The sequence below is a fragment of the Gobius niger genome (assembly GCF_951799975.1).
Source record: "Gobius niger genome assembly, chromosome: 11".
Lineage (NCBI taxonomy): Eukaryota > Metazoa > Chordata > Actinopteri > Gobiiformes > Gobiidae > Gobius > Gobius niger.
The window spans coordinates 2,136,646-2,157,325 of record NC_136862.1 but is presented as its reverse complement, the minus strand read 5'-3'; the positions used below and the strand labels follow the sequence as shown (position 1 = coordinate 2,157,325).

At 39.7% G+C, this 20,680-nt stretch overlaps 2 protein-coding genes across 2 annotated transcripts in view; both read left to right on the top strand.

The window, feature by feature from the left end:
* Positions 1 to 1,715: 1,715 nt before the first annotated feature.
* alkbh4 (alkB homolog 4, lysine demthylase) lies at positions 1,716 to 6,231 on the top strand. Its single transcript, XM_079565545.1, has 3 exons — positions 1,716 to 1,893; positions 4,286 to 4,474; positions 5,707 to 6,231. Exons 1-3 carry the CDS (start codon positions 1,792 to 1,794, stop codon positions 6,208 to 6,210), a joined length of 795 nt encoding a protein of 264 aa, XP_079421671.1. The 5' UTR covers positions 1,716 to 1,791; the 3' UTR covers positions 6,211 to 6,231.
* A 2,859-nt stretch (positions 6,232 to 9,090) lies between these two features.
* The window catches only part of LOC306970006 (E3 ubiquitin-protein ligase CBL-like), a 33,928-nt gene continuing 22,338 nt past the window's right edge, over positions 9,091 to 20,680 (top strand). Inside the window, exons 1-3 of the mRNA XM_079565821.1 lie at positions 9,091 to 9,466; positions 14,328 to 14,498; positions 19,294 to 19,541. Coding sequence (XP_079421947.1) covers positions 14,355 to 14,498; positions 19,294 to 19,541 — 392 coding nt within the window. The 5' untranslated portion in view covers positions 9,091 to 9,466; positions 14,328 to 14,354. The remainder of the gene's footprint in view (positions 9,467 to 14,327; positions 14,499 to 19,293; positions 19,542 to 20,680) is intronic.

Genomic DNA, 20,680 nt, shown 5'->3' with positions numbered 1-20,680 from the left:
CTCCGGTAATAACGCGTGAATAAGACCTTAATAACTCTCTCTGTTGTGTTGGTTCAGTTCCCGCCAGCAGCTTCAGTACTTCCTCCTCCGGTGTTTCTCTGAATCACGTGGACCAGGGCCACTTCCGGTTTCTGAACAGGCTCCTCCCCCTCGAGCGGGGAGAGGAAACTCACCAAAAAAGTGACAAAAACACGACTAAAAAGTGACGAAACTCGACAAAAAAGTGACAAAAAACTATGAAAACATGACATAATGTGACAAAATGTGACAAAAAACTATGAAAACATGACAAAACGTGACAAAAAACTATGAAAACATGACAAAATGTGACAAAAAACTATGAAAACATGACAAAACGTGACAAAAAACTATGAAAACATGACAAAACGTGACAAAATGTGACAAAAAAACTATGAAAACATGACAACATGTGACAAAATGTGACCAAAAACTATGAAAACATGACAAAACGTGACAAAAAACTATGAAAACATGACAAAACGTGACAAAATGTGACAAAAAACTATGAAAACATGACAAAACGTGACAAAATGTGACAAAAAATGCAGTGGAAAAATGACAATGCCCCCCCAAAAATGATGGAGAAAAAAATGTGATGACGTGAGGAAAAAGATCCATTTAGATGAGTTTTGTAGGTCTTAGCTTTCAAATGAGGCGTTGCACTGGCCTACAGGATTTGGGTAAAGCTGAACTGGAGAAAATGCTCTCGGTTCAAATCATCAAAATCATAACAAAGGTTTAAAATAAAAACATATTTTATTTTTGAACATTAGGATAAAACAGCGTCATTTAGTTTCAGTAACAAATGCAGGAATATTTCGCATCATTTGTAACTCAATAGAATAAAACACTTGATGTTGTTGGTCTTTTCACAGTGCAGTTCTGGACATTAACCTTACCTTTGGTCACAGCTTTCAATGATCCAGTTCAGCTTTACCCAAATCTAAACGCTTCACAGCCGAGTCAATGCATTCAACTCTTTTTTCTAACTTTTTAGTAATTTTTTTGTAATTTTTTTTGTAAATTTTTAATCACATTTTTGTTGCATTTTGCCACTTTTTCATCATTTTTTTGTAATTTTTTTGTAAATTTTTGTCCTTTTTTTGTCCTTTTTTGTCATTTTTTTGTGACATTTTTGCCACTTTTTCATCATTTTTTCATCATTTTTTTGTCACTTTCTGTCATTTTTTGTCACATTTTAGTCATTTTTTCATAATCTTTTAGTCAATTTTTTGTCAATTTTGTAGTAAAATTTTTGTCATTTTTTTGTCACATTTTTGCAATTTTTTCAATTTTTTTTTGTCACTTTCTGTCATTTTTTGTCCATTTTTTGTCACATTTTTGTCATATTTTTGTCATTTTTTCATCATCTTTTCATCATTTTTTTGTCAATTTTTTGTCCATTTTTTGTCCATTTTTTGTCAATTTTTTGTAATTTTTTGTCACTTCTGTAATTTTTTTGTCAATTTTTTTGTCAATTTTTTGTCAATTTTTTGTTCGTTTTTTGTCTAAGTTTTCTCACTTTTTTGTCACATCTTCATCATTGTTTTCGTCTCAGTTTTGTTGCTATTTTCTCACTTTTGTTTTCCAGAAGCTTTTGGATTGGGGTAAAGCCAAACTGGAGAAAATGTGCTCGGTTCAGGTGGGAGTTAAGGGGTTAATCCACGCCCATCATGTAAAAAGGTTGAAGACAGTAGTGAGAGGTTTCCGGTGCAGTGCTCCGCTCGGCCGCAGGGAGCCGCTGTTCGCACATGCGCAGAGAGGACGCTAATGGCGGCCCATGAGGTAAACACGGCCACAGTCTGCGCCTGTAAAGGCATCAGGACGTGTCTGCTGTGCGAGACGGGACGGACTGAGAGCGAGGAGGAGAAGGTGAGTCTGGAGGAGACTTTAGGTTCAAGCACGAGGCGGAGATTCATGTTTTATTAACGTCCAAACAGCGGAGTCTGACTCTGAGTGTCACCGCCGCCATGCAGCTGTTCTGAGGAAACTTCTACTTCAGGAAACGGCACAGAAATAAAGGTTTACTTTTCTGAGTCACCGTGAAGATAAAACAGGAGGATCCTCAAACTTAACAGGGTTTAGAATAAAGAAATAAAGACTTTGTAGAAGGACAGTGGAGATAATCTGTGCAGAATAAACATGAGATAAAGTGATATTCTGACATCATTATATTGCAAAATAAAAGTTAACCTCTGACCACCCGCCTAAACCGAATGCATTCTGTCCTCTTTGGTCATTATACAGGCCTGTGTAACACCTCATTTGAAAGCTAAGACCCACAAAACTGATATTTTTCCTCTCATTGTTGCTGTGTTGTGTCACCTTTTTTATGTTTTTTCATTTTTGTGACTTTTTGTGACATTTTTGTCACTTTTTGGTTGAGTTTTTGTCATTTTTTTGTTGAATTTTTGTCACTTTTTGGTTGAATTTTTGTCACATTTTTGTCCATTTTTTTTTGAATTTTTGTCACTTTTTGGTTGAATTTTTGTCACATTTTTGTTCAATTTTTGTCACATTTTTTTTTTGAATTTTTGTCACTTTTTGGTTGAATTTTTGTCACATTTTTGTCATTTTTTGTTTAGTTTTTGTCACTTTTTGGTTGAATTTTTGTCACATTTTTGTTGAATTTTTGTCACATTTTTGTTGCGTTTACATCCTTGTTTTCTTCTCATTTTTTGTGGCTGTTTTGGTGCTTTTTTCCAGAAGCTTTTGGATTGGAGTAAAGCCAAACTGGAGAAAATGGGATCCGTTCAGGTGGGAGTTAAGAGGTTAAATATAAACAAAAGTAACTTGTCTTTGATTTGACTCATTATTTTCAAGACATTTGTTTTTACACCTAAGTTAAGTAAAAAAGAAAGAAAAACATCAACAACGATATAGTTTAAAGTATTTTCTCTAAGTTCTTTCACATGTGACCTCACACCAGTGTTTAGGCTGTAAATATAAACAACAGAATATTGTCAAAAAAGCTCAGAAAATGATAAAAAATGTGACAGAAACACATCAACAAAAGGACTAGATGAATCTGCACGACAAAAATTAAACAAAAACGTAACAAAAAAGCACAAAAAACTCCGGAGCAAACTGCCTGAGGTGCACACTGAGGTTGTGATGCACCGTTATGTGAAAAAAACGTTGATATTTGTGCATGTTTGACCGTTTAGTGACTCAGTGGCGTTTTGGCCTCTATGACGCTCCAGGATCAAGTGTTTTTTTAGGTTTTCACTGCTGATTGGATTTCCATTACGATAACCTACAGAAACCCTGAACCTCTTACCACCCGCCTGAACCGAATGCATTCTGTCTTCTTTGGCCATTATATAGGTCTGTGTAACACCTCATTTGAAAGCTAAGACCCACAAAACCTTTCTCTTCGTGTTGTTGCTGTGTTGTGTCACATTTTTGTCACATTTTTATTGAATTTTTGTCACATTTTTGTTGAATTTTTGTTGAATTTTTGTCGCATTTTTGTTGAATTTTTGTCACATTTTTTTTGAATTTTTGTCACATTTTTGTTTAATTTTTTGTTTAATTTTTGTTTAATTTTTGTCACATTTTTGTCACATTTTTATTGAATTTTTGTTTAATTTTTATTGAATTTTTGTTTAATTTTTGTTTAATTTTTGTTTAATTTTTGTCACATTTTTGATTAATTTTTGTCACATTTTTGTCACATTTTTGTCACATTTTTGTCACTTTTTTTTTTGAATTTTTGTCACATTTTTGTTTAATTTTTTGTTTAATTTTTGTTTAATTTTTGTCACATTTTTGTCACATTTTTATTGAATTTTTGTTTAATTTTTATTGAATTTTTGTTTAATTTTTGTTTAATTTTTGTTTAATTTTTGTCACATTTTTGTCACATTTTTGATTAATTTTTGTCACATTTTTGTCACATTTTTGTCACTTTTTTGTTGAATTTTTGTCACATTTTTGTTGTGTTTACATCCTTGTTTTCTTCTCATTTTTTGTGACTGTTTTGGTGTTTTTTCCCAATAAGCTTTTTGATTAGGGTAAAGCCAAACTGGAGAAAATGGGATCCGTTCAGGTGGGAGTTAAGAGGTTAAAACCTGAAATATAATTGACCCTGTAGCTTCACAGGAGCCTCCGGGACGGAAAGTAAAGGGTCACTTAAGGTCAAATATCAACATAAGAAGTTGTATAATAAAGATAATGGAGGTCGTTCTTCTTCTTCCTTTTCCTGATGAAATGTGTCCATGAGCTCGTGTTGATGATCGTGTTTCTGATCTTTGTGGTGAAGGTCGTGCATCGCTTCGTGTTGGACCCTGAGGAGGGGCTCGCCGTGAGCGCAGACGGAGACTCCGCCCCCTTCTCGCTGCCCGGCGTTTTCCTGCAGAGGGACTTCATCTCGGAGCAGGAGGAGCTGGAGCTGGTGGAGTTAATGGACCGGGACGCCTGGACGCCGTCCCAGTCCGGGCGCCGGAAACAGGTCAGGAGGAAAACACTCGTCATGAGCTCAGCCGCTGAAGCCGTTCCCTCTGAGGGCGTTGATTTTGGGAATGGCTGGTCTAAAGCAGATCCAGTAAAAATGTGGGAAAGGATTGTAAATGATCGGTTCTAACTGTTTAACCCCTTAACCCCCACCTGAACCGAACACATTTTCTCCAGTTTGGCTTTACCCCAGTCCAAAAGCTTCTGGAAAAAAGGTGTGAAAATAGCAACAGAACTGAGACGAAAACAATGATGAAAATGTGACAAAAAAGTGAGAAAACATTGATGAACAAGTGGCAAAAATGTCACAAGAAATTGACAAAAAATGGAAGAAAGAATGACAAAAATGTGACAAAAAAGTACAAAAAAAATGACAAAAAATTGACGAAAATGTGATTAAAAAAATGACAAAAATGTGACAAAAAAAGACAAAAATATGACCAAAAAATGACAAATGTGATTAAAAAAATGACAAAAATATGACAAAAAATTGATTAAAAATTGACGGAAAAATGTGATGAAAAAATGACAAAAATGTGACAAAAAATTTAAAAAAATAGACGAAAAAATGACAAAAAATCGACAAAAAAATGACAAAAAATCGACGAAAATATGACAAAAAAATGATAAAAAATTGACGAAAAAATTTAAAAAATGTGACAAAAATGACAAAAAAATGACAAAAAAAATGACGAAAAAATGATAAAAAATTGACGAAAAAATTGACGAAAAAATGTGATGAAAAAATGACAAAAATATGACAAAAAAAGACAAAAATATGACCAAAAAATTACAAATGTGATTAAAAAAATGTGATGAAAAAATGACAAAAATATAACAAAAAAATGACAAAAATGTGACAAAAAATTGAAAAAAATCGACGAAAAAATGAGAAATGTCAAAAAAATGACAAAAATGTGACAAAAAATTGACAAAAAAATGACAAAAATGTGACAAATGTGATTAAAAAAATGACAAAAATGTGATTTAAAAAATGACAAAGTTACAAAAATGAGTTGAACACTCAACAAAAAAATGATGGAAAGAAAATCTGATGACGTGAGGAAAAAGATCTCTCGGTTCAGGCGGGAGTTAAGAGGTGAAATCACAAAAGCTGTAATTCTGACCTCTCTGACCTCTCTGACCTCTGACCTCTCTGACCTCTCTGACCTCTGACCTCTCTGACCTCTGACCTCTGACCTCTGACCTCCGTCTCCTGTCGTGCTGCAGGACTTCGGGCCGAAGGTGAACTTTAAGAAGCGGCGTGTCCGTGTGGGCGGGTTCAGCGGTCTGCCCGCGGCGAGCCGGCGGCTGGTGGAGCGGATGTGGCGAGAGCGCGGCCTGAGGGACTTCCAGCCCGTGGAGCAGTGTAACCTGGACTACAGCCCGGCCCGAGGCGCCCACATCGACCCCCACCTGGACGACTCCTGGCTATGGGGCGAGCGCCTGGTCACCGTGAACCTGCTGTCGGACACCACGCTCACGCTGTCTGTCCACCAGGGGGAGGCAGAGCTGCAGGTGGCCGTTCCCCTCCCGCGCCGCTCTCTCCTGGTCCTGTCGGGTCCGGCGCGCCACACGTGGAAACACGGCATCCAGCGGGCGCACATCGGGCAGCGGAGGGTCTGCAGCACCTTCAGGGAGCTGTCGGCCGAGTTCCTGCCCGGAGGAGAGAGCGAGGAGCTGGGCACGGAGCTGCTGAGGACCGCCCTGACCTTCAGCGGAGCTCCACTATAGCAGAGAGAGGAGCTGAGGGAGGAGCTGAGGGAGGAGCTGCTGAGGACGGCCCTGACCTTCACCGGAGCTCCACTATAGCAGAGGGAGGAGCTGCAGAGAGAGGAGCTGCTGAGGACGGCCCTGACCTTCACCGGAGCTCCACTATAGCAGAGAGAGGAGCTGAGGGAGGAGCTGAGAGAGGAGCTGAAGGAGGAGCTGCTGAGGACCGCCCTGACCTTCACCGGAGCTCCACTATAGCAGAGAGAGGAGCTGAGGGAGGAGCTGCTGAGGACCGCCCTGACCTTCACCGGAGCTCCACTATAGCAGAGAGAGGAGCTGCTGAGGGAGGAGCTGCTGAGGACAGCCCTGACCTTCACCGGAGCTCCACTATAGCAGAGACAGGAGCAGAGAGAGGAGCTGCTGAGGACGCCCTGACCTTCACCGGAGCTCCACTATAGCAGAGAGAGGAGCTGAGGGAGGAGCTGCTGAGGACGCCCTGACCTTCACCGGAGCTCCGCTATAGCAGAGAAAGGAGCTGCTGAGGGAGGAGCTGCTGAGGACGGCCCTGACCTTCACTGGAGCTCCACTATAGCAGAGAGAGAAGCTGCTGAGAGAGGAGCTGAGGGAGGAGCTGGGCACGGAGCTGCTGAGGACGGCCCTGACCTTCACCGGAGCTCCACTATAGCAGAGAGAGGAGCTGAGGGAGGAGCTGCTGAGGACGGCCCTGACCTTCACCGGAGCTCCGCTAGAGCGCCCCCTGGACCTTTATGAGAACACGCTCCTTCATGAACAAAGTCCTGGCAGTTTTTAGCCATAAACCAAGTTGAAGCGTCTGCATTTTGGAGTTTGCTTCATCATCAGAACCTCAGTTTTATGATGTAAATGTTTTGCTCACTATGAGACATTTTCCAACGTCCAACGTGGATTTAATCACACATGGGTTTCTGGTTTAATAAATGAAGATATTTATTTTTACTCAAAGCATTTAAACAACAAACTCTCAGTGTTTTTTATTCTCACAATAAAGAAACCAAAGATCACAAAGCTCTTGTTTTTGGGCCTCTTTGCCTTTCACTTATGTTGATGTGAAATTTTGAGTTGTTTTGGAGAATAAGAAAATGCAGTTTACTGTGACAAAAACAATGAAAAAGCAAATTAAAAAACATAAAAAATTGAACAAAAAAATGACAAAATTAAAAAGTCACAAAAACGCGACTTAAAGTGATGACAAAGCGACAAAAAAAGCTGCAAAAGAGCGAGAAAAAAAAGTGTCAAACAACAAACACGTCAAAAAAGTCACACTTTCGTAGGCCTGAGCTTTCAAATGAGGCGTTTCACCGTTGCTCTGCAGTCGAGAAACTTTTAGATTTGGGAAAAGATGAACTGGAGAAAAGAGGTTAGCCTCTTAGAGAGAGGATCTTTTTCCTCAGATTTCCCAGATTTTTTTCCCATCATTTTTTTGTTGGGTATTCAGCTCATTTTTGTAACTTTTTTTTGTGTCATTTTTTGGTCAATTTTTGGTCAAATTTTTATCAAATTTTTGTTATTTTTTTGTCACATTTTTGTAATTTTTTTGGTCATTTTTTGTCACATTTTTGTCATTTTTTGTCAATTTTTGGTCATCTTTTGGTCAAATTTTTATCACATTTTTGTAATTTGTTGGTCAGTTTTTTTGACCATTTTTTGTTAATTTTTTGGCATATTTTGTCACATTTTTGTTATTTTTTGGTCATTTTTTTGGTCATTTTTTGTCACATTTCTGTTATTTTTTGTCACATTTTTGTCATTTTTTTGTCAATTTTTTGTCAATTTTTTGTCATTTTTTGTCAATTTCTTGTGACATTTTTGTCACATTTTCATCATTGTTTTCGTCTCAGTTTTGTTGCTATTTTCACACCTTTTTTCCAGAAGCTTTTGGACTGGGGTAAAGCCAAACTGGAGAAAATGTGCTCGGTTCAGGTGGGAGTTAAGGGGTTAAAACGGACCTGGGCAAATAACGGCCTTTATTGTGACAGTCTGTGCCTTTATTGTGACAGTCTGTGCCTTTATTGTGACAGTCTGTGCCTTTATTGTGACAGTCTGCGCCTTTATTGTGACAGTCTGTGCCTTTATTGTGACAGTCTTTGCCTTTATTGTGACAGTCTGCGCCTTTATTGTGACAGTCTGCCTTTTATTGTGACAGTCTTTGCCTTTATTGTGACAGTCTGCGCCTTTATTGTGACAGTCTGTGCCTTTATTGTGACAGTCTGCGCCTTTATTGTGACAGTCTGCCTTTTATTGTGACAGTCTGTGCCTTTATTGTGACAGTCTGTGCCTTTATTGTGACAGTCTGCGCCTTTATTGTGACAGTCTGTGCCTTTATTGTGACAGTCTGCGCCTTTATTGTGACAGTCTGCCTTTTATTGTGACAGTCTGCGCCTTTATTGTGACAGTCTGTGCCTTTATTGTGACAGTCTGCGCCTTTATTGTGACAGTCTTTGCCTTTATTGTGACAGTCTGCGCCTTTATTGTGACAGTCTGCCTTTTATTGTGACAGTCTGCGCCTTTATTGTGACAGTCGTGCCTTTATTGTGACAGTCTGTGCCTTTATTGTGACAGTCTGTGCCTTTATTGTGACAGTCTGTGCCTTTATTGTGACAGTCTGTGCCTTTATTGTGACAGTCTGTGCCTTTATTGTGACAGTCTGCGCCTTTATTGTGACAGTCTTTGCCTTTATTGTGACAGTCTGCGCCTTTATTGTGACAGTCTGCCTTTTATTGTGACAGTCTTTGCCTTTATTGTGACAGTCTGTGCCTTTATTGTGACAGTCTGTGCCTTTATTGTGACAGTCTGTGCCTTTATTGTGACAGTCTGCCTTTTATTGTGACAGTCTGCGCCTTTACCCTGACGGTCTGAGGCGGATATCCGGTCCGGGCTGGAGCTCAGTTAGCGGCGCTAGCAGCATTAGCCGCATTAGCAGCTGCACTGTGCGCCGGGGCTGTGCTCATGGATACCCCGCTCCCGGAGGCTCCCTGGCCCGGGCCTTAGCCGCTCTTTCCCCGGCGGTGTGTGGTTCCTCTGCGGCCCGTCTGTCCGCGCACCGGGCCCGGCTTCGAGCGCTCAGACCCGGGAGACAGGCGCCCCAGCCCGGCGGTCCGCCCCAGCAGCCTCCCTGTAGCCTGGATGTAGCCTGTTAGCTCCGATAACATCTTGTTGATGCTCGAGGAGACAGAAGACTCATTCAGCTCGGGTTGGTCCGCTCAGATTCCGCGGAGAAAGCGGTTCGTGGCTGAATAAGGTGAGCTCCGGGGCGGGGGTCTGTCAGAGAGACACGATACATCGATAATTCACTGTTATCGCAATATTAAGCGATGCTTTTTCCACATCGTACCGAGGGATTTACACATATTTTTACAAACACCGACTAAAACAAACGCAAGAGAACTTTAAAGTCTGCGATTATTGACATTTAATCACATTGTTGTTTTGTGTGACCTGATTCAATAACAGAAAATGTCACTTCATGATAAAAACAAAACTTTTTTCATCAAATTTAACACATACATTGTTGGAATATTACAAATCAAACGTGACCTTTGACATTTTGTGGGGAAAAAATAGAAAATCACTTTTAAATTTTATCACGATTTATTATAGAAAATGCTCAAGTATAGAAACAGTGAAGTTTAGGAAAATGGTTCGGGTTAGGTTTATATATAAAGACTAGGGGTGACGATACGTTTTTTGACCGATACGATACGCATCGATTTGAGGCCAAATGATTCAATATAAAACGATATATCATATTTTTTTTTTGGACCGATACGATTTGAGCGGTACAGTGGATTTTCGATACGATATTCGATACTTTTAGCATTGGATTTTCAGCAAATTAAAGCTACAGGCCACCGTTTTTCCATACTGAGATATGTTCTTACCTGAGCTGTGACGAGTTCTTTAGGACCTGTCTGATCTTCAGTCACGTAAACACAGCGCAGACGGCGTTAGCATTTAGCCTCTCCCTCTCCCCTCTATTGCTCCAAAACAGGTCAAGATAGAAGCTACCGAGCTCTTCCACGTTTTCCCTATTTAAATATGGTTACGTGAAGTGTTCCACTACAAAGTATAATTACACACAATTAAACAATGTGGATTTTTCTAAGCGGATAAAAGGGGGGACTATATTGTCACATTTTTGTCAATTTCTTGTGACTTTTTTGTCACATTTCCATCATTGTTTTCGTCTCAGTATTGCTGCTATTTTTTTCATTTTTTTGTAATTTCTTCGTCAATTTTTTGTCAATTTCGTGTCAATTTCTTGTGACATTTTTGCCACTTTTTCATCAATTTTTCGTCACTTTTTTGTCAATGTTTTGTCATTTTTTGTCATTTTTTGGTAATTTTTTGTAATTTTTTTTGTAAATTTTTTTTGTTTTTTAGTCAATTTTGTATCAATTCTTTGTCTTTTTTTCCGTCCATTTTAGCCATATTTGTGTAATTTCTTCGTCAATTTTTTGTCAATTTCTTGTGACATTTTTGCCTCTTTTTCATAATTTTTTTTAGTTTTTTTAATAATTTTTTTAGTCTTTTTTTTTGGGTCATTTTTTTGTCAATTTTTATCACATATTTGAAATTTTTGGGTGTAATAATACCAGGAGTAATTTGGCATCCGCACAGTAAAGTGAAGATTACTGCGCAGATTTCGAACTACTCCTGGTATTATTACGCCTTACAATATAGTTCCCCCTTTTACCGCTTAGAAAATCCACATTGTTTAATTGTGTGTAATTATACTTTGTAGTGGAACACTTCACGTAACCATATTTAAATAGGGAAAACGTGGAAGAGCTCGGTAGCTTCTATCTTGACCTGTTTTGGAGCTATAGAGGAGAGAGGGAGAGGCTAAATGCTAACGCCGTCTGCGCTGTGTTTACGTGACTGAAGATCAGACAGGTCCTAAAGAACTCGTCACAGCTCAGGTAAGAACATATCTCAGTGTGGAAGAACGGTGGCCTGTTCCTTTAAAACCTCTCTTCTTTTGGCTCTAGATCTTCTTGAGTGTAGTGTTAATTTCGTCGACTAAAATATTTAGTCTTAATTTTAGTCAAAGTGATATTTTTGACGACTAAAATTGGACTAAAACTAAATTAAAAGTTTCTCATGAGACTAAAACTGTGACTAAAATGTCCAGATATTTTAGTCGACTAAAATAAGACTAAATAAAAAGGAAAAGTAGAGACTAAAATCATCCAAACTTCTATTGAGCGTCTGAAAGAGCCTCAGATCATGTAAATGAGTCGGGCCCTGACATGACTAGGGCCCGACTGATTTTCGGGGTCCGATACTGATATGAAGGGGTTGGTACGGCCGATATGCGATATAGGCCGATATGTGAAGTAGTTTAATTTAATGTTGTTTTTTAAATCTCTCAAATTGCCTAAAGTTAAACATTTATCATTATAATAACGGTTTCAGTGTCGACCAGTGTGGGTTTTTCTGTCCTGACTGTCCTGTAGTGAAGTTAAGGCAAGGCAAGTTTATTTGTAGAGCACAATTCATACACAAGGCAATTCAAAGTGCTTCGCAGTTGCATAAATACAAGAAAACAGATAGAATCAATAAAAACATCAACATAAAATTAATCAATTACAGTAAAAGGCGAGAGTGCAGATAAAATACTCTCAGTCATATGCATCGGTAAAACGAACTGTTTTCAGTCTGGATTTGAACATTGTCAGAGTTGAGGCCTGTCTCACATCCTCGTGAAGACTGTTCCAGATTTTAGCTGCATGAAACTGAAACGCAGCCTCACCGTCTTTAGTCCTGACTCTGGGAACCACCAGGAGGCCCCTCCCTGAAGTTCTCAGGGCCCGAGATGGTTCATACGGCTCTAACATGTCAGAGATGTACTTTGGAGTTAACATACGCACACATTTTTACTTTCGGTATGGATTGATCTGAGAGGCCGATGGGCAGGCGAGATAAGTCTGTTTTTAAAAATTTGTTTAGGAAAACATTTGCATATGATTTTCCTATTGCTGTTCAATGTAAAAGGCATTGAGCTCCACAGTCCCGCCCCTCGCAGTCCTGTTGCTCTGGAAGCAAAGAACCCCCGTCTACACGACCGTCGATTTTCCAAAAAGTCAAATATTAAGAGTTTAACGTTGCCGCAAAAGATAATCAGCGATGTAGCAATTCGTGACCATAAAATGTTTCACTTTAATCCAAAAAGAAGACTTGATGTTGAAGAAAAGGCAAAGGTACAAGGCTGTGACATCATTCACTTCCTGACTATAGAAACTCCGTATCCCAAGAACCATTGCGACATCGCGCCCGCTGGTCAAGGCAACCAGGTTTTCAGCAAACACGGCCAGTTTTACTTTCAGACAAAAGTTCTATATTATTTCACTATTAAACAATCTGAATCTGCTAATGTGAATAAAAATGATGGTGGTTCGTTTAATTGGATCGTTGGGAACATTTTTCTTCCTCTCAGTGTTAGATCTGGATAAAACGTCAACTATCTGCCTGCATTATGTTTGAATACATTGTTTATAATATGTCGTCTACATTACAATAAATAAACACATGTGGGAACGTGAAGCTCCACCAATCAAAAGCCTCGTAGTAGATCATGGGACTCCCGAGCATCCTGGGTAATGTAGTTCTAGGACGAAGGCTCGCAGTTAAACTAGATGGATCAGACGTGCTTTTTTCACCTGCGTCTGACTCTGCGGTCGCTTTAGAACCACAGAGCCGGATTCAGCCCGAGAGTTAAAGACTTTATTCCAAATCAACACGGTCTCAAAGCGAGGGGGGGTTTTACTTCCGGACCGGAGAGGAGACGGGACTGTAGCATCATGTGCAAAGGTGTTTTGATGCAGGACTAAAGCTCAGTGAGATCAGGCTGTGGTTATTGTCACATGATTATAAATCCCATAACGACCCAGACACTTTACCCTAAAGTCACTTCAAACAGAAAGGGAACCGGTCTCAAGTGAACTGGTCCGGTCCTGTGGAAATCCCCCTTATGTGCTCGGTTAACCTCTTAACTCCCACCTGAACGGATCACATTTTCTCCAATTCGGCTTCACCATAATAAAAAAACTACTTGGGGGAAAAAGCACCAAAACAGCCACAACAAATGAGAAGAAAACAAGGATGTAAACGCAACAAAAAAGTGACAAAAATTCAACAAAGATGTGACAAAAATTCAACCAAAATTCGACAAAAAAGTGACAAAAATTCAGCAAAAAGTGAAAAAAATTCAACAAAAATGTGACAAAAATTCAACCAAAAAGTGACAAAAATTCAACCAAAAAGTGACAAAAATTCAACAAAAATTCAACAAAAATTCAACAAAAATTCAACAAAAAAGTGACAAAAATTCAACAAAAAAGTGACAAAAATTCAACAAAAAAGTGACAAAAATTCAGCAAAAAAGTGACAAAAATTCAACAAAAATGTGACAAAAATTCAGCAAAAATGTGACAAAAATTCAACCAAAAAGTGACAAAAATTCAACCAAAAAGTGACAAAAAATCAACAAAAAAGTGCCAAAAATTCAGCAAAAAGTGACAAAAATTCAACAAAATGTGACAAAAATTCAACAAAAATTCAACAAAAAAGTGACAAAAATTCAGCAAAAATGTGACAAAAATTCTGCAAAAATGTGACAAAAATTCAACAAAAAAGTGAAAAAAATTCAACAAAAATTCAACAAAAATGTGACAAAAATTCAACAAAAAAGTGAAAAAAATTCAACAAAAATTCAACCAAAAAGTGACAAAAATTCAACCAAAAATGTGACAAAAATTCAACAAAAAAGTGACAAAAACTCTAAGCTCTAAACTAAAAAAAAAAACATACAAAAGGTGACACACCACGGCAACAATGCGAGGAAGAAGATCAGTTTTGTGGGTCTTTCAAATGAGGTGTTACACAGACCGATATAATGGCCAAAGAGGACAGAATGCATTTGGTTCAGGCGGGAGGTAAGAGGTTAAAGAGGTTAAAGTCTGCAGCCTCTTCTTCAGTGATCAATAATGAAAGTCTTTTCTCATTTGGAAACCTCCACTGTGTTATTATGGGATGCACCTGGACTCTCTGAAGTGGTTCTGGCGACATATTGATCGTGTCCTTGATCTCCTCTCGCTCAGCCTCAGTGTTGGCGCCCGAGCGCAGCGATGGCGGGGAATCCGCGGAGAGGCGCCGGGCTCATCGGCCTCATGAAGGACGCCTTTCAGCCGCAGCAGCAGCCGCAGCAGCCGCACCAGCCCGCCGTGGTCGACAAGAAGATGGTGGAGAAGTGCTGGAAACTGATGGACAAGGTAGACTTGATACTGAGCGGAAACGTAAACGCGTCACTGCTCTGTGGTTTTATTACATCAGAGTCACGCAGCGCTGAGTATGAAACTGATCATTACGTCTTTATATCGGCCTCTGCAAAGGAGTGGCCGTCCTTTAAACACGATGGGGTAAAGTCTACATCTGACTGAGATCGACAGTAAATGCATAAAAGTGTGTAAAACTGTAAAAAGTGAGTGCATCAGAAGGTCCAAAAAAAGTAGGCGCAGGTGCTCTTCAGAAATCAGGTATAAAACTTGATGAGCAGAGGAAAAAAGATGATCTGAGTCACTCTGACTTAGTTAAAAGTCCTTTATTGAAAAAAAAAAAAAAAGACTAAATATTGTGTGTAATAACAGAAATGTAAAAATGTACACATCTGAAATGTAAAACCACACAATAAAGTACTAAAAAAATAAAAATAAAATAAAAGTCCTTTATTGAATGGACCTGCCGACGCGTTTCGACCTAAAGGTGGTCTTCCTCAGGGCACCAGGTGGCCTTAAATACTGGTAGGGTGAATGACAGCTGAAGTAAAACACGGGCTGCAATTTTGTCTTTGTCAATCATTGTCATTTTGTGTTTTCTCATTTTTTTGAATATGCTTCGCTCTCTCCGCAAGGTATGTGTGTATTCTATGGTGTATATACTCTATTTGTTGTAAATATTTTTATATAGTGTGTGTGGTGGTCACATGACCACACCCTACCAGTATTTAAGGCCACCTGGTGCCTTTTTGAAACATATGCCCTGAGGAAGACCACCTTTAGGTTGAAACCAACGGGGGCTGGCTGCTCTGCTTTATGACCACGACACTGAGGCTGTCATTGCTCCGCCGTTGCTGCAGTACCTCCATGTCGCCACTAGGCCCCCATTGAAAAGAATTGGAGTTTAGACACCTTAAAAACAACTTTAACGCCTGGTTTCAATTTTTTCAACACTAGACTAGGCTGATCTTCCTCCTGAGATAACGCTGGGTTAGTCACAATATATGAAACCAGGCTGGTTTTCGTAATATGAAAGAAATATTTAGAAATCTCGTACTTAAAGGAATAGGCCACCGTTTTTACATACTGAGATATGCTCTTACCTCACTTTAGCCGAGTTAATATATCCCCGTCTGGTCTTTGTCCGTGCGCTCACACATACGCAGCCTCTCCCACATGTCACATAGCTCCAAAAAAGCTCACGATAGAAGCTACCAAGCTCTTCCACGTGTTCCCTATTTAAATAAAGTTACGTGAAGTGTTTTCATGCAAAGTATATTTACACAGAAATGTAACATGTCGATTTTATAAGCAGATAAAAAGGGGAACTATATTGTGAGGCGTAATGATACGAGGAGCAAAACGTCCGCGCAGTAACTCCTAAAGACTTCCCCGCTCACTTCCGTCAATAACCTTTAGGAGTTACTGTGCGGACGTTTTGCTCCTGTATCATTACGCCTCACAATATAGTCCCCCTTTTTATTTGCTTATAAAATCGACATTTCTGTGTAAATATACTTTGCATGAAAACACATAACGTAACTTTATTTAAATACGCACGGACAAAGACCAGGCGGGGATATATTAACTCGGCTAAAGTGAGGTAAGAGCATATCTCGGTATTTAAAAACGGTGGCCTATTCCTTTAATGAGGGTCGGACTGTTAGCATTGGAGCAGCGCGAGCTACACGTCACACAAGGGCGGAGTCTACGGTGAAGATCCCGCCCTTATGCCCTTTTTAGGAACATGCTTCATCAGAGCTGGGGAGGCGGAGTCTGTAAATCCTCCATGACTTCCCCACGGCCGTGGTCATTCTGGTAAACGGGGAGGAGTGAGCAGAAGACGTCCATTATTTTTTTACAGTCTATGGTCTAAACGCGTCGGCAGGTCCATTCAATAGGACTTTTAACTAAGTCAGAGTGACTCAGATCATCTTAATTCCTCCGATAAAAGAAAAAATCAGAATTGTTTTTATTTCCACTGCTGCTGATCGTGCAACACAGAACAAAACATGTAACTTTGTGGATAAAAAGATGTGTCGATCTCAGTCAGAGGAAGACTGAAGTAAGGCCCGACCAATGTATCTTTAGGCCGATATATCGGGGCGATATTTGGGTATTTTACAACATCAGCTCTCATTATTAAAGGCCAAAACCTCCGGAACTGAAAGTGATAACTTCCCGTATTTTTCTTCTTTCTCGGTTTAAAAAGAGCCTCTCACAACTTCCTGACCCTGAAGTGAAAGTTTGTACATTTGTTTTATGTCTTTTATGTTTTGCAGGATGATTTCATAAGAGACAGATTAACTCCTGATTAACTAAACCTGAATAAATCAGCCCTGTGCCCCTCATACAGCGCCCCCTGCTGTCACAGCTCAACACTGACACGTTTAGCTTCATACTCAGGATTATAGTCGAGACATTTTGTTAAATATCGTCTAAAAATATCGTTGGTGCAGATCGTCCTCGGCCTCTAAACACACATCCATTGGCCTCATTAGATCTATTTCTAATGTAATAAAACATGTATAACTAGAGGCTATTTGGTAGATAACAAAATATATATCAAATTAAATTGCTTTAATATCGGCCTGTATATCGGCTGTTGGCCACATATCGGTATCAGACCCAAAAATCCATATCTCCTAACCCCCGCCTGAACCGAGAGGATCTTTTTCCTCACGTCATCAGATTTTTTTTCCAACATTTTTTGTTGGGTATTCAACTCATTTTAGTAACTTGTCATTTTTTGGTCAAATTTTTAAATTTTTTGGTCATTTTTTGTCACATTTCTGTCATTTTTTGGTCAATTTTTTTAATCAAAGTTTTGTCACATTTTTGTAATTTTTATGTCATTTTTTTGGTCAATTTTTTGTCAATTTCTTGTGACATTTTCGCCACTTTTTCATCAATGTTTTCGTCTCAGTTTTGTTTTTTTTGGTCACATTTTTGTAACTTTTTTGTTATTTTTTCTTCAATTTTCTGTCAATTTCAGATTTTTGTCACATTTTTTTGGTCAAATTTGTGTAATTTTTTGTCCAATTTTTATCACATTTTTGTATTTTTTTTCATCAGTTTTTATACATTTTTTGTCAGATTTTCATCAATTTTTCGTCACTTTTTTACCACATTTCCATCATTGTTTTCGTCTCAGTTTTGTTGTTATTTTCACAGCTTTTTTCCAGAAGCTTTTGGATTGGGGTAAAGCCAAACTGGAGAAAATGTGCTCGGTTCAGGTGGGAGTTAAGGGGTTAAAAGAAAAGCCTCCAAAAACAAAAATGTGCTGGAAAAGCAACAAAAAAGTGACAAAAACGTGACAAAAACGTGACGACAAAGCGATGAAAAAAGTAATGAAAAAGCAGCAAAAACATGACAAAAATGCAGCGACAACGTGACAAAAAGTTACCGTGACTTTTCTAGATTTTATCTTTCAAATCAGGCGTTACAGTGTTGCTCTCCAGTCAAGAAGCTTTTAGATTTGGGCAAAGCTGAACTGGAGAAAATGCTGTGGGTTAAGGCGGGGGGTCAGAGGTTCACATAGGGCTGCTCGATTATTGAAAAAATAGTAATCACGATTATTTTTCTCATAATTGAAATCACGATTATTCAAACGATTATTTGTTGCCTTTAAAAAAATCCATCAAAAAAGTGACAAAAATCCATCAAAAAAGTGACAAAAATCCATCAAAAAAGTGACAAAAATCCATCAAAAAAATGACAAAAATCCAGCAAAAAAATGACAAAAATCCATCAAAAAAATGACAAAAATCCATCAAAAAAATGACAAAAATCCAGCAAAAAAATGACAAAAATCCAGCAAAAAAATGACAAAAATCCAGCAAAAAAATGACAAAAATCCAGCAAAAAAATCCAGCAAAAAAAAGACAAAAATCCAGCAAAAAAATGACAAAAATCCAGCAAAAAAATGACAAAAATCCAGCAAAAAAATGACAAAAATCCATCAAAAAATGACAAAAATCCAGCAAAAAATCCATCAAAAAATGTCAATAATCCATCAAAAAAAATGTCAAAAATCCATCAAAAAAAGGACAAAAATCCATCAAAAAAATGACAAAAATCCACCAAAAAAAGGACAAAAATCCATCAAAAAAAATGACAAAAATCCATCAAAAAATGACAAAAATCCATCAAAAAAATGACAAAAATCCAGCAAAAAATGACAAAAATCCAGCAAAAAATCCAGCAAAAAAATGACAAAAATCCAGCAAAAAAATGACAGAAATCCATAAAAAAAATGAACAAATCCATATAAAAAAAAAGACTAAAATCCATCAAAAAAATGACTAAAATCCATCAAAAAATCCATTAAAAAATGACAAAAATCCATCAAAAAATTACAAAAATTAAAAATTAGAAACAAAAAAAAAAATTGGAAAAAAAAAATTGGAAAAAAAGTATTAAAGAAAATTGGAAAAAAAAATTATAATCGATTTTTAGCGATTATGCTAATTTTGTAATCGTTTACTGTTGTAATCGAAATCGTTATCGAATTTCGATTAATTGCACAGCCCTAGGTTAACATGTGTATTTGTGGAAGTGTCACATTTACGCTAATTTGGGCCAGACTGAGCAGAGTCCAGGGCTGGTTTTCAGTCCCAGTCCGGCCCTGCCTAGACTTAGTGATCTGATACGGATATTCCATCACCTAATGTTTGTGATGTATCGTACAGCCGTGTGCCATCATGCCTCATATGGGAGAAATATCCGTGTTGTAAAAGTGGGCGTGTGCTCCTCAAACATGTGAGTGACGTTCCTGGTGTTTCTGTCTCAGGTGGTGCGTCTGTGCCAGAACCCGAAGGTGGCGCTGAAGAACAGCCCCCCGTACATCCTGGACCTGCTGCCCGACACCTACCAGCACCTGCGCACCGTGCTGTCCCGCTACGAGGGCAAGATGGAGGTGCTGGGGGACAACGAGTACTTCAGGGTCTTCATGGACAACCTGACCAACAAGACCAAGCAGACCATGGGGCTGTTCAAGGAGGCCAAGGAGCGCATGTACGAGGAGAACTCGCAGCCCAGGCAAGTACGAGGAGAACTCGCAGCCCAGGCAAGTACGAGGAGAAACCGCAGCCCAGGCAAGTACGAGGAGAACTCGCAGCCCAGGCAAGTACGAGGAGAACTCTGAGCCCAGGCATGTACGAGGAGAACTCTGAGCCCAGGCATGTACGAGGAGAACTCTCAGCCCAGGCATGTACGAGGAGAACTCTCAGCCCAGGCATGTACGAGGAGAACTCGCAGCCCAGGCAAGTACGAGGAGAACTCGCAGCCCAGGCAAGTACGAGGAGAACTCGCAGCCCAGGCAAGTACGAGGAGAACTCGCAGCCCAGGCAAGTACGAGGAGAACACGAGAACTCGCAGCCCAGGCAAGTACGAGGAGAACTCGCAGCCCAGGCAAGTACGAGGAGAACTCCCCGAGTGTAGGAGAACTCCCCGAGTGTAGGAGAACTCCCCGAGTGTAGGAGAACTCCCCAAGTGTAGGAGAACTCCCCGAGTGTAGGAGAACTCCCCGAGTGTAGGAGATCTCCCCGAGTGTAGGAGAACTCCCCGAGTGTAGGAGAACTCCCCGAGTGTAGGAGAACTCCCCGAGTGTAGGAGAACTCCTCAAGTGTAGGAGATCTCCCCGAGTGTAGGAGATCTCCCCGAGTGTAGGAGATCTCCCCGAGTGTAGGAGATCTCCCCGAGTGTAGGAGATCTCCCCGAGTGTAGGAGATCTCCCCGAGTGTAGGAGAACTCCCCGAGTGTAGGAGATCTCCCCGAGTGTAGGAGATCTCCCCGAGTGTAGGAGAACTCCCCGAGTGTAGGAGATCTCCCCGAGTGTAGGAGATCTCCCCGAGTGTAGGAGATCTCCCCGAGTGTAGGAGAACTCCCCGAGTGTAGGAGAACTCCCCGAGTGTAGGAGAACTCCCCGAGTGTAGGAGAACTCCCCGAGTGTAGGAGAACTCCCCAAGTGTAGGAGAACTCCCCAAGTGTAGGAGAGCTCCCCAAGTGTAGGAGAACTCCCCGAGTGTAGGAGAACTCCCCGATTGTAGGAGAACTCCCCAAGTGTAGGAGAACTCCCCAAGTGTAGGAGAACTCCCCGATTGTAGGAGAACTCCCCGAGTGTAGGAGAACTCCCCGAGTGTAGGAGAACTCCCCGAGTGTAGGAGATCTCCCCGAGT

Bases quoted from the DNA above. Each gene is read 5' to 3' on its own strand.
- alkbh4 (XM_079565545.1), top strand. From the start codon at position 1,792: ATGGCGGCCCATGAGGTAAACACGGCCACAGTCTGCGCCTGTAAAGGC. The intron at 1,894-4,285 runs GTGAGTCTGGAG...TTTGTGGTGAAG, and splicing joins CTGAGAGCGAGGAGGAGAAG to GTCGTGCATCGCTTCGTGTT. The intron at 4,475-5,706 runs GTCAGGAGGAAA...GTCGTGCTGCAG, and splicing joins AGTCCGGGCGCCGGAAACAG to GACTTCGGGCCGAAGGTGAA.